Here is a 17,309-nt window from a genome sequence, read left to right on the forward strand (position 1 = left end):
GTATGCATGGTGATGATGATATCCCCTTCTTGGTTCCATCTTATTGCTCTGAAGGTGGATGGGATGGGCTGCAAGGAGATTGTCTGTACTCTTAGGCTGTGCTTGCCAATTGCCCAGAGCTCAAAGCAAGAGATTGCTAAGGAGTAACCTGAGTGAGGAGCTGAAAGATCTGGATTCTTTCCAAGGGTTTTTTGTTTCCCCTTCTCCAGGTGCCTAGCGTCCTTAAGCTCTGTGTCTACTGCAAACCTTGTTCCCAATGTCTCAAAGGTGCTTTTTCCAAAAGGCAACTAGACTTTCTTGGGGGGGTGGGGTCGTTCCTTTGAAAATGTTTCACTTCTCATCCAAGAAGGTTCTTCCATGCTAACAGTTCACCAGTTAAAACTGAAGAAACCTCTCGGATAAAGAGTGAAACATTTCCAAAGAAAATGAAAGAAAAAAACAACTACAAGAAAGTCCAGTTGCCTTTTGGAAAAGGCACCTTTGGGACAACCAAGACCTGGATGATTGAGAATCTCCATAGACACCTTATTCCTAATTTTAGTGCCTTGTTCCTCAGGGCCAGGAGCCCAATTCTCAAGCTATTTGGATCACATTCCAGGTTCACACACTCACGCCTTCTGGTGCAGAGTCTGCATTTGCAGCAGCTTCTTTTGACATTTACTTACTTACTTACTCACTCACTTATTTTCTCATTTACTTATTTATTTATTTCTAAACTTCTATGCCGCTCATCTCTAAGTGGCTTGACATCTGGGGAATGAGCCTACAGAGATGGCAGTATTATTTACTGCTGTTACTCTGGCTTTGTACCGTGATGATATTGCAATGTGTCATGCAAGACCCAAGGAGGTGGAAAGGAATAATTACATTCTCTCTTAGCTGATAGCTGTGTGTCCAGCTGATGTTCTCTTTGTTCCTGAGAACCTGCCTATTCTGGATGGAGAGTGTCTGCCCTTCTAGTTTGGCTCTGAGCTTTGTCTCACCTAAACCAGAGCCAAAAACTATATTTGGATTATGAGAGACGGCCATTTGTTTTACTTAAAGATTTCCTAATATTTTGCAAATATGTGCAACATACTATAATTGGAAGGGGAGCCAGGGTCTAAGGAGTTAGGCAGGTTTCCACCTTGGTCTAGGTTTGTTTTTTTTTTTGTTTAAGGCAACATGGGGACATGTTTTTTCTCTCCTTCCCTGTAACAAAGAATTCATTGTTGTGGCACCCAGCCACCAACTGCCGTTTCCTTCAGTCCTTGTGCATTGTTTGTGTCTTTGGCAAGTACACCTCACAATTATCTCTGTGATTGTTGCTAAACCACAACTCCAACGCCAGCTAACTGCCTTTTCTTCTTCTTTGACGACAACACAGTATCTAAGCCAGAAAGAAATGGATTCTGCCTGCTGCTCTTATTCAATTTCTCAGCAACCATGGTTGAGAATGAGAGCTGGCCTTGAGTGAAAGTTGTTGCAGTGGGGGAATCTGAATTTTTAGAAAGGGAAAGGAGGCAGATCAAGAAGCAGATACTTGGATCCTAAGTAGATGAGCACAAACGAGAGACTTTCTTCAGTCCTTAGAATGACTACATAATTTCTGCTGTATCATTGGTGAAGATTTATTGACAGAGGCTGGAGACCTGTGGAAACCAGTTGAACAACTGGGGCACCTTGGCTGAACTCACACGTGATGCTAAATGAGGATTACTGAAGAAGCCATAATGGTTTGGTTCACACTTTACTTTTAAACCCAAACAAAATGCAGCGCATTGTCTTTCCCCACTGCTGAACTGACTTTTTTTATCTTCCTTTTCTTGACTTGTGGTAAATAATGGTGACGTAAAATGGTGGCTCCCAACGCAGCCTTGTATCCTGCCTTTGAATCTGATCTGATTCCACTGACAGATGACGCTGTGGGTCAGGGGGAAGAGTTTTATGACAAGCATTATGCTGTTGCAATGCAAGTCCCATCCCTTTTTTCTGTCTGTTGTGACATCATGCACACAAAAAGGGGACATAGTTTATGTCAAGATTTGGGATCGGGGCCTGTGTATTCCTCTGTGCCCTGGTTAAATGCAAGTGGGGTGGGGGGACGGCCTGTAGTGTAATGTGTAAATCTGGGCACTGTGCTGGTTTCTTAGCAACCAGGCTTTAACAGACCTCTTTGGATACACCACAATTGTAATTGCTTTTGCAGCTTTGCAGCTTTCCATTAAGATATCGTACTGAATTTTGCAGATGGTTTTGCAGAGTCTTGGGCTTGTGAGGGTGTTCTCTCCCCCCCCCCCGTCCAGTTAGCATTCAAGGATACACAGAAAAAGTTGCTTTAAAACTAGGTCAAGTCTCAATCTCAATGCAGAGTAATTGTCCTGCTGAGCAGTGGCTCTCCATGCAGAATTCTCCATCCTTTGCTACTACACTGTTTTCCTGGAAATGCCAGGAACAGCACCTTGATCCTCCTGCATGCAAAGCAGGTGCTGTACCACAGACTTACAGCTCTAGACTTCCTCTAATGACTTTCCAGGAGTTGAACTCCATCCAATGTTTGCGAAACAGCAAACTATTCTGCCACAATTTTTCTTTTTATTTAATTTGAAAATTTAGATCCCAATGTCCATAAAACAATAAGGCAAATCGGTTGAAAAGTGTCAAAGGTTATTTATCAAAAGTTTGAGATGCAAAAGAAGAGAAAAAATATTAATGCTGTCAAGGAATACTAACTTTGCGAGGGCATAGAGGATGTTCAGGGGAAGATTTAGGTTAGAACAGCATATCTGATAAAAGGGGTAGGCAACCTTGGCTCTTTTATGACTTGTGGACTTCAACTCCCAGAATTCCTGAGCCACCGTGGCTGGCTCAGGAATTCTGGGAGTTGAAGTCCACGAGTCATAAAAGAGCCAAGGTTTGCCTACTCCTGGACTAGACAGAGTTAAAGCAAGCAAAAGTTTGGGGCAGGGACAAAGGATTTGGCATCTGCAATTACTTAGATGACTGGAACATCTCAGGGTTTATGGTGTATGTAAATGGCTCCAATTCTTAGATAAGGTTGGCTTATATTCATGAACCTTTTGAAGTTTATTGGGGGGAAAACCCAAAGCAACACACCACATTCAGAAACAAAATAATCTTCAGCGGTAGGTTCTGTTTTATCATTGAATTATTAAAGCGTCTTAACAACTATGTGGTTGAGTTTTAGAACTGCTGGCCGGCAGGCATTTCTGGTCAAAATAGCCTTGGTAACAAAGCTGAAATCCAAATCTTTGGGTATGCAGATCTTGTGAACGGTTTGCCAGGTATGAACACCTGTCCATCCCAAATCATTACCCCAACACCTTAACCTTTTAGATGACCGCTATCAACCCCAAGAAAGCTTGGGGAAATAGATAGAAAGAAATATGCTGCTGCTTCTGTTCCACGGCAAAATGCCATTCACTCACCTGTCACTGCATTAAAGCAGCTCTTCCTGTTCTCACCTTTGGGGTACTCCATGAAGTGTGCAGAAAGAGCATGAGTGGCACATGAGTGACAGCAAGGGGAGATTGTGCTAGGGAGAATTGTGCTTGGTCTACATTCTATGGCTCATGCTATAGTTCTTCAGTTTGTGCACTGGTCCAGATGTTTTCTATAAAATTATAGAGAAAGCTCTGCATGGAATTCCATGCATTTTTTTTCATACAGTTTGTTAAATTGCAGTGACTCAGGAATTGGGTGTGATGGAGACGTGAAATAGGAGAAACTATTTCATGTTAGGTTGGGAGAATCCGGATTTGCTGCAAAGCTCACTGGATGATCTCAGTGATCTGTTTCACAACAACTTGCTTTCCAGAGTTTCTATGAAAATAACACAAAGGCAGGAGTAAAACCACCCTTGTTCCCCAGTTCTGCTTGAAGGCACTTGTGCTATAATAGAAAATGTAGCAAATCTCTGTAGGAAGGCAGGAATAATAGCATTGGTGTTTCAGTCTGATCACTTGCCTATTGGGCGATTGAGAGGGAAAAATACCTGTGGTCGATACTACCAGTATGGTTTTGCAATTCACGCCTACCTCTATGGCATGTAGGCCAGAGGCGGTGCTGGTACTATTTGCCTAACACAAAATTGTGAGAGATTGCAATGGCATGAGGCACTCACTGAAAACCATACACCTTGGGTTAGTTTTGGAGGGATCTAAGGACGCGGTGGCTCAGTGGGTTAGGATGCTGAGCTTGTCGATCAGAAGGTCGGCAGTTTGGCGGGTCGAATCCCGAGTGCCGCGTAACAGAGTGAGCACCTGTTACTTGTCCCAGCTTCTGCCAACCTAGCAGTTCGAAAGCACGTAAAAATGCAAGTAGAAAAATAGGGACCACTACGGTGGAAAGGTAACAGCATTCCGTGCGCCTTTGGCATCCAGTCATGCCGGCCACATGACCACGGAGATGTCCTCAGACAAACGCTGGCTCTTCGGCTTTGAAACGGAGATGAGCACCGGCCCCTAGAGTTGGAAACGACTAGCACACATGTGCGGGGGAACCTTTACCTTTACCTTTTTAAGGATGTTTTAAGCAACAAAAAGGCATTAATTTGACCCCTTAACCCCTAATAATCCCCATGTAAGGTACCTTGAGTCCCTGGATAAAAGTGTGCAAGGGAATATATCCATCCATCCATCAATCATTCCATCAATCCATCCAATAAACTGTATAACAATGATCACCTTCCCAATCTGATGAAGTCAAATACTGTATTATCTGTTCTGCTCCTTTAACCAATTCCTAAAGACAAAAGAGTTGTCCATTTTTGTCATATATTGGATATTGCTCTGTGGAAGTAAATGCAGAGAAAGGTGCATTTCGTTATGTCTGGGTGGGTATTTGCATGTGTAGAGAGGGAGAGGGAGGGAGGGAGGGAGGGAGAGAGAGAGAGAGAGAGAGAGAGAGAGAGAGAGAGAGAGAGAGAGAGAGAGAGAGAGAGAGAGAATGGGATGACGGGATATATCTCTGTAGCAAAATTGGGAGATCCCAGAGGAAGCACTGATCCTTGTTTCAGCCTGTTGGTTAAGGGATATGCTAAGTATGGTAGTATTGCAATGGGTTGTAGAAATCCTGCTAGAAGAAACAAAACGTATTCACTTCCTTTTTCTTTGTTTGTTCTGTTTCTCCTTCCCACTCCACCCCCTTAGGTCTTTTACCAGAACCAGTGGCCAATGGCGATGTGGAAAAGGTAAAAATTACTGCCAAGTACATGGTCCCTTGATAGATGTGTTAGAGCCAACATTCAACATTGCAGATTCCTCTGCTCCACATGGGGGTGGGGGAGGTGGGGGTGGGAGGAAGATCAACAGATTACTGATCAATTCTTATGCGTTCTGAGCCTACATTGCTAGGAAATTTTAACTGGCCCTAGTTTTCCAATACATTCACACCGGAGATAATACAGAAGCATTACACATACCAAGATTGCCTTCAAATAGTTGTAAGATATTTTTTCCCCTGGTTGTTTTTTTTTTTAAACATTCCCTGTAAAAACTGCTCAGATCCCCCCTTGGCTGGCTGCCAGATCGAAAGAGTGGAATCTTCCTAAATTGGTAAAGGAAGGTGAGCTGTGAAATCATTGCTCTTGATATTCCTGTAGAGAATAGCAGTCTGAGGAGAGGGGGGAGCTGATGCCCTGGAAGGCCCGTCACTCATTTCGGAGCTCGCCTCTTGTCACCAAATAGAATACCCCATTCTTCACCCGAGGGGTGGAATCTTACATCTTCTAAAAGGCCAAGTTACTTCCAGTCTGTTTTGAAAAAACAAAGCCTAATTAAAGTCGGAGAAGAATGAAAACCTCATTAGAAACTTATTTTTAAAAGGGCTGGGCTTTTTAAAAAAACATTTGAATATACATTCAGAGACAGAATGAGAATGTTGCCAGACTAAGAGTAAACAGTATAGATAAATAATTCAATGTCATTCTTCCCCCCCCCCACCAAGTTGGTCTGAATGTTAATTGCAAGCCAATATAGAAATAGTCACTGTTCACCGCAGTTGAATAAGTCTGCCTCCCATGTGATGTAATGTAATAATCACTTTTGAAATCATTTCATATACCTCTACAGAACTAATATAGAAGAATATTTATTTATATTTACATTCATTTATATATTTCTCATATTTTTCGACCACCCATCTCACTCAGAGAGAGATTGTCTTGTTTTAAAGATTCTGAAATACAAATATTCCTTGGGGCAATCTTTCAACAGAATTCAAGATTCAAGATCTTTCAGTCTTTCAATTTTCCTCTTTCACAGTAATTTCTTTCCCAATTTGTCCAGCTCATCTCTTTCCCAGAATTTTCAAAGTTTAGCAAAACCTCAATACATGCATAGCATTTTACCAGAAACTGACTGTTTAAATTGTATACACAAGAGCAGTGTTTTTCAACCGATGTTCCACGGCACACTAGTGTGCCGCGAGCTGTTGCCTGGTGTGCCGTGGGAAATTTTTTTTTTTTACCTCCCTCCGGAGAAGATGGCCGTGGCCCGCGGCTGAGCTAGACGGGAGGGTGAGTTCTGGCTGGCTGAGCCCTGAGGAGGCTGTTGCCTGTTGCACGGCCTCGGCTGGGCACCGGGAGTTCCCGGTGCCGTAACAACTTGCAGAGGCCGCGGGAGATGTTGGTGTGCCGGTCCGGGTCTGCTGGGCCTGACCCGCGGCGGCGGCAATGTTTCTGAGGCCGCCGAAGATGAGTCGGGCGGCGGGGAACCTGGACCTAAAGTGGCCGGGCCGTTCCGAACGACAGGGCGCCTGGGGCCTGCGGCGGAGTGCCTGGGAACGCCTTCTGAGCCCGTTCGGCATTTTTACCGAACGGGCTGAGCTAGACGGGAGGGTGAGTTCTGGCTGGCTGAGCCCTGAGGAGGCTGTTGCCTGTTGCACGGCCTCGGCTGGGCACCGGGAGAGGGAGGGAAAGAAAGTGGGAGAGAGAAAGGCAGGAAAGAAAGGAAGAAAGATAGAAAGAAAGAAAGAGAAAAGAAAGAGAAAGAAAGAAAGAGAAAAGAAAGAAAGAAGGAAAGAAAGAAAGAAAGAGAAAGAAAAATAAATGAAGGAGAAAAATGCAGAAAGAAAAATTAAAAAGAAATGCAAGTAGCTTCCAATTTCCACAGCAAGTAGAAATCAAGAAATTGAGAGAGGGAGGGAAAGAAAGTGGGAGAGAGAAAGGAAGGAAGGAAGATAAAGAAAGAAAAGAGAGGGAGGGAAGAGAGGGAAGGAAGGAAGGAAAAAAGAAAAGAAGAGAAAAAAGAAAATACAGAAAGATAAATTAAAAAGAAATGCAAGCTTTCCTTTTCCTTCACAGCAAAAACAAACAAAAGCCCCAAAATAAAATAAAATAAAGAGAATAATAATAATAATAATAATAATAATAATAATAATAATAATAATAATAATAATAATAATAATAATAATAATAATAAGTTGGAAGGGACCTTGGAGGTCATCTAGTCCAACCCCTTGAGAACACAGGCCATCCTCAACTTACGACCGTTCGTGTAGCGACCGTGGGGAGGCCCAACGGTGCGGAAAACGGTGGAGTGCCTCGTGATTTTTTTCATGAAACAAGTGTGCCTTTGCCCAAAAAAGGTTGAAAAACACTGCACAAGAGCACTATGAGAATACCCAACACAAGCCTGCTGTAAGGGAGTTTTTATTCAACAATTTGCTTATTATTCAAATCTGGACAAATTACGGTTAGTTTTAACTATGTTTAGTGGAAACAAGCAAGCCTTTAGCCACAAATTATCAAACTCGCTTGCTTTTCCTAATCATGATTCATACTTTAGAGTTTTTGGCAGCATGATCAACTGTAATAAATAGGGGAAGCAGAAGAACTGGAAAAGGAGTGGCTTATTGCAATAATACTTGGTCATTTTTACCATCTGAATACAGTCATTGGTGTAAAAACAATTGGGAAAAAATGTTTTCCCAAGTGGATAAAAAAATTATTGGTCCAAAGGCAAGTAACATGAAAGGGGAATCTGTTCTAACTTGTGAGGAAGAATTATGCTGCTTCTGGTCCCTTGATTTTTTTTTTAAAAAAGAGATGAAGTTAGCAGAGGAAGAAAATAATAGCTGCTGGACATGATGTCCCACTCATTGGGTGGTCACCCCCTTTCCAAAATAGCTTCTGTGGCATCCATTCTGTTTTACTTTCTAATTCTATATTGTTTCTAATGTCCTCAAATAATTGGTCAAAACAGAAAAGATAGCTCATACAGCTTCTTGGTCAAATAAAGAAACATTCCCCCCTACTAACAGTTCCCGGGGAAAGTGAAGATTTACTACTGCCCCCACAGCTCAGAATTCTGCAAGAAAAATTCTTTTGAATCAACTTGTTACCCTTGTGTTGTATGTTAATAAGACTTTTTCTGGCCTTGTTGCCAGCAGGTCAGGAGAGAATTTAAATGAATCTTGATACAGCAGACAATGATCTTGAGAAGAAAGAATGGACACAGGGTGTTTACTAGACTAGACAGACTGACCAGTCCCTTATGGGAAGCTAATGTGGGATAGCAGTTAACAATTCAGTTGGGAAATAGGACTATGAAATCATCATGATATTCCTCAAATTCTCATAAAGCAAAACAAGAATGGACTAGCAGTGGAACTGAACACATTTTATTGCAATGCTTTAAAGGACAGCATTGCAATAAAATGTGTTTAGTTCCACTGCCTTTAATTTGAAATAATGCTATTGTCAACGCTGCTAACATTGGATGTTCTTGCCTTGACAACATATGGAGATGCAGCCTTTTTCTATAACTTGTGAGTTAGAATTAGATGATACTGGGTGGAGGAGGAAGAATGTGTATGGGAATTAGTTAGACATAACAATATCATAGTAGTGTATGATTCAAGGTTGTCTGAAATAAGAGATGATAAGAAATGGCGGGGTTGGAGAATTGGAGAGAAAGTCTGCATTTAAAAATAATTGGAGAATGTGATTTATGACTGCTGATTAGAGGAGGGAATTGTGCTTTGATACTATGTGTTCAGGGGAGGGGAATTCAGATTTTGGCTTCTACATGTACGTGCCGATGCTATGCCACTTGAATAAAGATTCTTTAACGGTAAACAATGCCTCGAAGTTCTTTGAAGAGTTTCATCTGTCGGAACCATGACAGCTATGCCTACTGCTTAAAGAGCCTTCTTCTGCCATTAAGTTTCAAGTTTTTCTTTTTTACTTCTAGGGGAACCTTAGAGATGAACAATCAGAGATTACTCCTGAAAGCCCTTCTAGCCCTATGACCGTGTCTCCTTCTTCAACTCTAAGTGAACCTTCCATTGAGGTATGAACACAGTCTGGATGTAGTAGGCAAATGGGGGTGATGAGTGAGGCGGAGCGGTGTAGATAAATATTCCTTCGACTATCTCAAAGACCAAAAGGATGCCTATGGTGCTATTTTGCAGTGATGGAGAAACCAGGTCCCAGTTTCTTTGGTAAAAGAAACATTTTTCTCTTAATAAGACAGCAATAGCAATAACACTTATACTGCTCCATAGTGTTTTACAGCACTCTCTAAGCACTTTATAGGGGCAGCATATTTTCCTCAACAATCTGGGCTTTCATTTTACCAGCCATGGAAAGATGGAAGGCTGAGTCAACCTTGACTCAGGATCAAACTCCTGGCAGTGAGCAGAGTCAGCCTGAAATACTGCATTCTAAACACTGTGCCACAATGGGTCAGTGATAACAAGTAAAACTTCTGCAGTTATTTTTTGCAGCTGCTTGAAAAGATTACATTACCCATACTTTTTTTAAAAAGAAGTTTGTTAAATGCTTCTACTTTTAATTTGGTGAGAAATAGCTATTGGAGATTTGGTAGCAGATCAGGAACTGTAAGATGTTCCTGCTTAAAACAATTGAAGGGAGCTGATTTGCTATTTGCATCTAACACCAATTTAAGGATCTAATTGCCTCTAGGGAGAGTTATTTCAGGGGCAATAATGTGAGGCACCAAATTAGATTGAGAATATAATGTCAAACTGGAACTGTGTATCATTACTTTTCTTTGAGAACTGTATTTTGAAAAAAAAAGGACTAATATCCCCTTTGGCCATAAAGCAAATCTGATATTAGGCAGGGTCACCCAAGCCGTTTCTGTATGTATCCAGTGGAAAATCCCAAATGTGGCATATTTTAATACTGTGTGAGTATGGTCCCGAAAGTGGATGAGGCTGAATTCCGTGAATGCCTAAAGGAGAGTTATTTAGTCTAGCCTTACAGGCTTTTTCTGCAGGCTCCCAAAGTGGATAGGATCCTTTTTGCACATTATGGTGGTAGTGTGGTCTTGTAGAACCACTTTGGGCATGGCTGTGTGGCTTAAACACTAGACCAAACTGACTTTTACTTTGATTTCATTTGTTCAGCCTAAAGCTAACCTGTGCTTAAAGTATTTTTTTTAAAAAACAAAAATTAACAATTGAATAGCGATCAACAGATGTGTTTGCATGCTAAATGAAATATGAATTAGGGTGAATGAGAGAACATTAACCACAATCTAGAATCATGGCTTATAGCAGGCGTCACAAGTCATAAAATGGCCAAGTTTGAAGACCCCTGGCTTATAGTCATGGCTGTGTGAACCCGGACAGGAAATTAAAGAACAATGACGCACCTCACTGCTCTCTGACTCTCTAGCCTGTGGTCACAGAGCAGGATAGCAGAAGGGACCCACAAGTCACAACTGCTTCTGCTGCAGTGTTTCCATTGTAATTTGGCTTCTTCTTTTTCTCATAGGTTCACAATAACAATAATTTAAAAAAAGTTAAAGGTACCCTTTTTAAGGTTAACCTTTTCCCATCCTGCATCAGGCCAAAATATTCTAGGCCCTATAATACCAACCGGGAGGAGACAAAAATAATCTACCTGCTAGGTGCCTTCATAGACTTCATACTTGTGACTACGACAAACGATAGAGAGATGGGTGGTGTAAGTGCACCCAGTAATAAGTGCCTTGGCTTTGGGTCATGCATAAGACAGATGTTGTTTTTGCAGAAGAGCTGATAACCACTGGGTACTCCATTGTCTGTTTTTGCACCCTTTCGTTCTTACAGCTGTATTCTCATGAGAAGGAGGAGAAGCTCAGCACCACATCCAATCCCATTCTTGACTGGGACATTCCCCTGGCAGTAGCCAAAGAGCGTGCCCATCAGAAACGTACCAGCAAACGGGCACCACAAATGGACTGGAGCAAGAAAAACGAACTCTTTAGCAACCTGTGAAGTAACTCAACCCTCAAGCAGGGAGGTGATGTAAGGGCAATATTGGAAAATCTGGCCTCCCCTTCCCCTTCTCCTAAGCATTCCTGCCCCCTAGATACATTTCCTTGCCCTTCGTCTCTTCCTCTCCCTTTGCTTGGAAATGTAGATCTTGTCTTGCCCTGGGCCACCTGAAAGGGCAAACATAGGGCCTGATTATTCTGCCACACTATTTTGGAGAAGCAGTTGTTATTTAAAGAGGATGATGAGACATTTTCACACACCCTCTATATAAATAGCTTAAGCTAGCTTGTGGATGTGAATCCAGTATGAATTTGGTGTCTCTGTTGGATCTGTAGTAGAAGATATATACATACACATATCTATATACAAAGAGAATGTATGCACAGGACAAGGATGTCATATGTCAGGTGCCATGCTGAAAAAGGGGGACAGTGTGATGCATAGCTGTACTGTAGGTCCATTAACTCTTAGGATAGCTGAAGTTAAACATCTAAAACCATTAATCCCTGTAGATCTCAACTGGCTCTCTTCAGAGAAATTACATTAGATGCTGATTGAACTATTCCAGACTATGTCACATCGGGGACAATAGTCTAAGCTTGCATAGAGTACTTTAATTCCTAATTTGATTACAAATGAACATCCTTTTGTGAGGCAGTGCTCTGTCCTCTTTTCAAGGAACTGCTCTGCTGCGACTGGAGAGAAATATTTCTGATGCTCTATTGTCTTCTCTCTTTTTTGGTAAAGACACTCCTGGATTGCCACTGCAAGATTGGGCTTAGTAGGCAAGACCCAATACTTCTTGCTTTGTGCTTTGGAGCTTTCAAAGAGTGGGAAGAGGAATAATTGAAAGAGAGCCTGTGAGATTTGCTTTCTTTTGGCCAGGGGATGTGACCAGGAGTTGTACCTAATGCAGCAGTTGAAAGCACACAAGGATAATATCCTGCGCTCAATTTACTCCAGAAATGGAGCCAATCAGGGTTCTCAATAATCATGATTAATTAACAACTTACTGATATAGTGTTTCATTTCTGGAATTGTTTTCTAATTATGGCTCATTTCCCTGTATCTGTATAGTATAAAAATCATTCCTCTTCCATAAGGTTTTGTTTTGTTTTTGTTTTCCTTGATTAATGTTTGATGTCAAGTGCAAGAGAATCTGTTTATTGGAACAAAATGCTGCCTTGATTTTGTGTGCTTATTTAAAATTAAGTATTTTTTGTACAGTCACATACACAGGTCACAATGTATGTGAAAGCTGAAGTCTACGTAAGACTAGCCAATCTCTCAAGTCTTATAACTTAACTTATAACCTTAACTGGGGCATAGTGAGAGCTGTAAATCCAAGGCCAGCAGCTCACCGATGTAACACAAATAACACACGCACAATATTTTCCACTCTCCAAAACATGTCTCTGCATATTGGACTGGATAATATATCAGACTTTGGGGAGATAGAAATCACCATCTTACCTGCAATTGTTTTCTTTTTTCTGCCAAGTTAGGTGAGCAAAGCCATGTCAATACTCAACCAAAACGAAAAATAAAATTGACAAGGCAATAGGCAGGAGAAACTTGGCACCCTCATCAGCCTCTTTTTCAGCCTAGCTCTGTTCCTGGGACTGGAGAAATGCATGACAGGATCTGCTTCTGCTTGAAACTAGAAACACAAGTCAGCATGATCTATAAATTTGAAGGGATGTGTTTGTAGAATGAAGTCTTGTTAAAACAATCTATGCCTTTAAGGCCAATGTGCCACTCTTAGCCAGAAAGTTCAGGTAAGAATCTATGATGTTGCATTCATATGAATCAGGTGTTGCCAGTAAGAGTAGGGTGACAATTTGTCCACAAGACTGACCTGCCTTATCATTTTCTGTGGTGTACTGTTTGCTGTCAGTAAGTCCTTTGTGTGATATAATATGGTTATCTCAAGTAGTTCTCAAATCAATGTGTCGGGCCTTGTACTTGGGAAACATTTTACAACAGGCAATCAGGCAAAGGCCAAAGAAGATCAGGAAAGCAAAGGCTTTATCAAATGGCTCTCCCATTCTTCATTAAAGCCCTCAAGGACCCTGCTTGATAAGGGTTGACCAATCTGATTTTTCTTTTTGGAAAGTTATTAAAAATGATTGCATTAGAGCAGGAGAGAATAAATATCCATGTTTAGGATAGATACAGGCAGTTTACATGTGAATCCAAGGTGGTTCCCAACTTAGGCACTGATCAGATTTAGGTTGGCTTGATCTCAAAGATGCTTTGAAGTATCACAAGGTTTTGGGAGTGCTTGGGGTTTGCTAACTTAATTATAAATTAGCCGATTGGTGGCATCCCATTGGCCCCAAAGGACTTTCTTGTGAAATGGTTGCCAGAGAAGCCAGGTTAATCTGTTGCTGCAAAAATAGCCAAGAGCCATATGGAACCTTAAAAGTCAACATTTTTAATGCCTCTGTGAATTATTATTCACTTAATCAAATGCACGATAATAAACCCATCAGTTGCCTGATGAAGTGGACTGGAGTCCTTGGAAGTTTATGGCATAATCAGTTGATTACATTAATCTACCAGTGGGGCCTCCAATAAAATGTGAAGGGCTTCTGGGCACAGCTATTTTACTTAGCTTCCGTCCTGAACTCTCCATTTCAAAATATTTCCCTTTCTATTCCTGCTACTCAGGATCATGAACAGTAAACAGGATCTGTCCTAGAGAGACTGTTTGAAGTATGTTTGCTTTTAGAGCTCTGACTTTTTCTCCTCCTGATGAAAAGTGCTTTGCAATTTCTTTTCAGAGAGCCTTGAAAACCCACCATCTTTATGTGTTCATACAACATTAATATTGTGCCTGAAAGAGAAGCCAGCAGATCCAGCTTTGCATGATATTGAGAATAGCTTGTGATGAAGTTTCTAATTACAAGTCAAACTGCTTTTGAAGGGCAAAGGGCAGGACCCACTGATAGGTGGGGATGAGGGTAGATCATGGAGCAATACCAGATTCAAATCTCTGAAGAATTCCTAATGACACCTTAATAACTTTAAGCCAATAATCTCTTAGAAAGAGTCACCCTATACTCATTAAAATCACCAAATTGTTTCCGCTTAACTAGGCCAGGCTTGATTGTCCAGCTTTCACCATCTGCTTGCCAGAGAGGGACAAATTATCTGCAGGACATCAGTTTGCCAATTATTTCAGTTTTATTTTAGGGCCAGAGCTGTCGCACAAATCTTAAACTCTGTAATAATATAAAGGGTTTGGCCCATATCAAATCAGCATTAGCATTTAATAGGCTGAAACCTGCTTTATAATTCCTCAGTGTACCAGGTTGTTCAGCTAATTCACGTGTTCTCTGAAAACTGTGTCATTTACGGCGCAATCCTAGGCAAATTTAATGACTGAATAAATCCCATTGTGTACAGTACAGCTTATTCCCAGATAAGTAGATATTAAACTTTCTGCCTTTGCTTAACAAATCCTGCCAGACTACTAAGTGCAATGTCCACTGCAGTGGAAAATGATAACAACTTACCATTTATGTCATGAACTCCAGAGCATCAGGACTTTATTCTTGCATCAATAATATATAAAGTGCAATGCAAACAAGAACTACATCTAGAAACAGCTTTAGAAATGCTAGCCATATCATGTTTGGAGGGGGGGGGAACAGGGTTTGTGTTTTCACTGAAAGCCAGTGCATGGATGTAGGTTGTTTCTCTCAGAAAAGTCCTCATCCCATCATGGTAGGTTGCAATAAGGTGTGATTGGCAGAGCCACATCAATGTTTATTCCTCCTCCTCTCAGTCAGCATAAGAATATGTCAGTGTGCTTATGACAAAAATCTAATCTACCTCAGTAAAGAAACAGGTAATCCTGTCTGTAACTTAATTATTTGAGCATTTTTAAGGGTAGCGCCCCTATCCAATGTGTGTGAGTGGGTGTGGGTGGGTGGGTGTGCGCACACGTGTGTGTGCACAAACGTGTGCAGAAGGGGGGGGGGACAGGTGTCCATGAAATGGAAGCTCTAGTTTCTGAGGTGCTTCACCCCAGTAAATTCTCACTTAGATTTTTTTCTGAGGGCAAATCTGTTGATCTTCTGGAAAGAAGAATAAACAAGTCTGCCAAGCTTCTGAAAGTCTGGTAAATCTCTGTCCAAATGTAGTCCACCTGATAGATTGGAGGAGGGTTGCAGAATGAAGTAGGAGGCAGCTCACATTTCATTTGAAGAGAATTTCCCCCCTACACACACACACTTTGTCCTGTCAGCTGGGCAGTTTTACCAGTCCTCTAGCAAACTAGCAGACATGTTCTTTCTTTCTATCATTGGAGCTGGAAGATCTTAGTCAATTTTATCCTGGCTTCCAAATATCCAAAAGTGATATATGCTCCAAGGTAGCAAAACAAGGAAGAAAGAACAAAGTTGTCTCAACAGAAATCAACTTTCTCTTACAACTGATGCTAAAATTCCAATTCTATTCTATTCTAAAAATGGTGGGAGAGACAGGGTTATGCTTGCAGCAATCTCACCTAATGAATAGGAGTTCAGCAGAATCCAGTCCCTGATTATGTCATTACCAGGATGATGATTGAACAGTTACGCATCATTTGTGCACCAAGCCTTGTGTGGGGAGAAGAAAACACTGCTGTTTTGGAATATAAATGGCTGTACCCATGGTGAACTGGGGATGATACGGAGGCAGCATCCTCTAAATTTGATTAATGGCTCCAATCATTGTTGGAAATAAGGAAAACGTGAAGGATCATTTAACCATGCATGGTGTGCAAAAAACTGGATACAAACACACATGATAGAGAGAACGTTAAAGATTAATATTAACCTGAACTTCTTTTGAATTGGGACTTATGGATAGCCCGTAAGAAAAGACCTATGGAAGATTGGTTTTGTATATGATAAATGCAGCAAGACTATTGAATGCATAAAGATGGAAAAATACTGAAACACCCACAATAGAGGTGAAGATGATGCAATTAGCAGAAATAGCAAAATTGAGCTGTTTGATAGGGGACAAGATAACATGTACTTTTGTTAAAGATTTGAAAGCTTTTATGGACCTCTTGCTGAGAATTGGGGAAACAATGGAATGATTTCGTAATTTATGGATTTGTTGATTCAAAAGGACTGAATAATGGGAAGAAGAGAGGATGTAATTTTAAAGAGGGAGGTGTGAACTTATATTTGACTGTAACTTCTGTAAAGAGGATCTGGAGTTGCTTCTTTGCAACTTTTCTTGTTTCTATCTTATACTTTTTTCACTTTTATCTTTTTTGTTGTTGTTTAAATTTCATCTTATCTTTTATATATGAGAAAATGTTTTAATATTATTTTAAATGTGCTTAGATGGGTATCTCCAGGCCATGATTATCAGGATGTATGGAGAACCTAAGACTTCTGTATGCCTGAATGTGAGTGCGGTGAGCGGTGGTTACAACCTGAAGCCTGCTTTGTTAATGTTCAGAGTCGAGCAAGCATGAAGTAAAACTCCTCTCCAGAGCTGCTACTTGAAGAAAGAGGTTGGAAGGAGCTGCACTTATGCTGGCCTATTCTCACCCCATTTGGAGCTCTCCAAACACTCAGCTGAGCATCGGTGATGAACCTGAAACAGCCATAACTATAGCCACAACTGTTGTCTTTTCCCCCTCCTTCATAGATTCCTAAATAATTCTTGTCTCCATTGTACCTCTGAACTTATGCATTGACTAGTCTGGAATTAGAAACACAAATTTCCACAAATATCATTAAAATGTAAATATCATTAAAAAATTACTCTTAAGGTAAAGGTTGATCTTCTTGACATGTTGGATTCAATATTTCTTGCAATCAGTTTTCATTAAAGGTAAAATTGAAGGTCAGACATTATGCTTAAGTTGTTAAGTACAGCTGATTCTGTAGACTAGAATCTTGTCTGAGAACTTGATATTCATTTACAGAATAACAGACTTGGAAGGGACCTTGGAGGTCTTCTAGTCCAATCCTCTGCTCAAGGAGACCATATATGATTTCAGACAAGTGGTTGTCCAGTCCCCTTAAAAGCTTCCAACGATGAACTTCTGAGGGAAAGCTGTTCCACTG

General features: G+C 41.0%; 1 protein-coding gene across 1 annotated transcript in view; it reads left to right on the forward strand.

The window, feature by feature from the left end:
* Positions 1 to 16,986, forward strand: part of NHERF1 (NHERF family PDZ scaffold protein 1) — a 71,784-nt gene extending 54,798 nt beyond the window's left edge. The window contains exons 4-6 of the mRNA XM_081321884.1: positions 5,151 to 5,191; positions 9,195 to 9,293; positions 11,062 to 16,986. Of these exons, the coding sequence (XP_081178010.1) occupies positions 5,151 to 5,191; positions 9,195 to 9,293; positions 11,062 to 11,229 (308 nt within the window). The 3' untranslated portion in view covers positions 11,230 to 16,986. The remainder of the gene's footprint in view (positions 1 to 5,150; positions 5,192 to 9,194; positions 9,294 to 11,061) is intronic.
* Positions 16,987 to 17,309: the final 323 nt, after the last annotated feature.

This window comes from Vipera berus (genome assembly GCF_964194415.1).
Source record: "Vipera berus genome assembly, chromosome: 2".
Taxonomy (NCBI): domain Eukaryota; kingdom Metazoa; phylum Chordata; class Lepidosauria; order Squamata; family Viperidae; genus Vipera; species Vipera berus.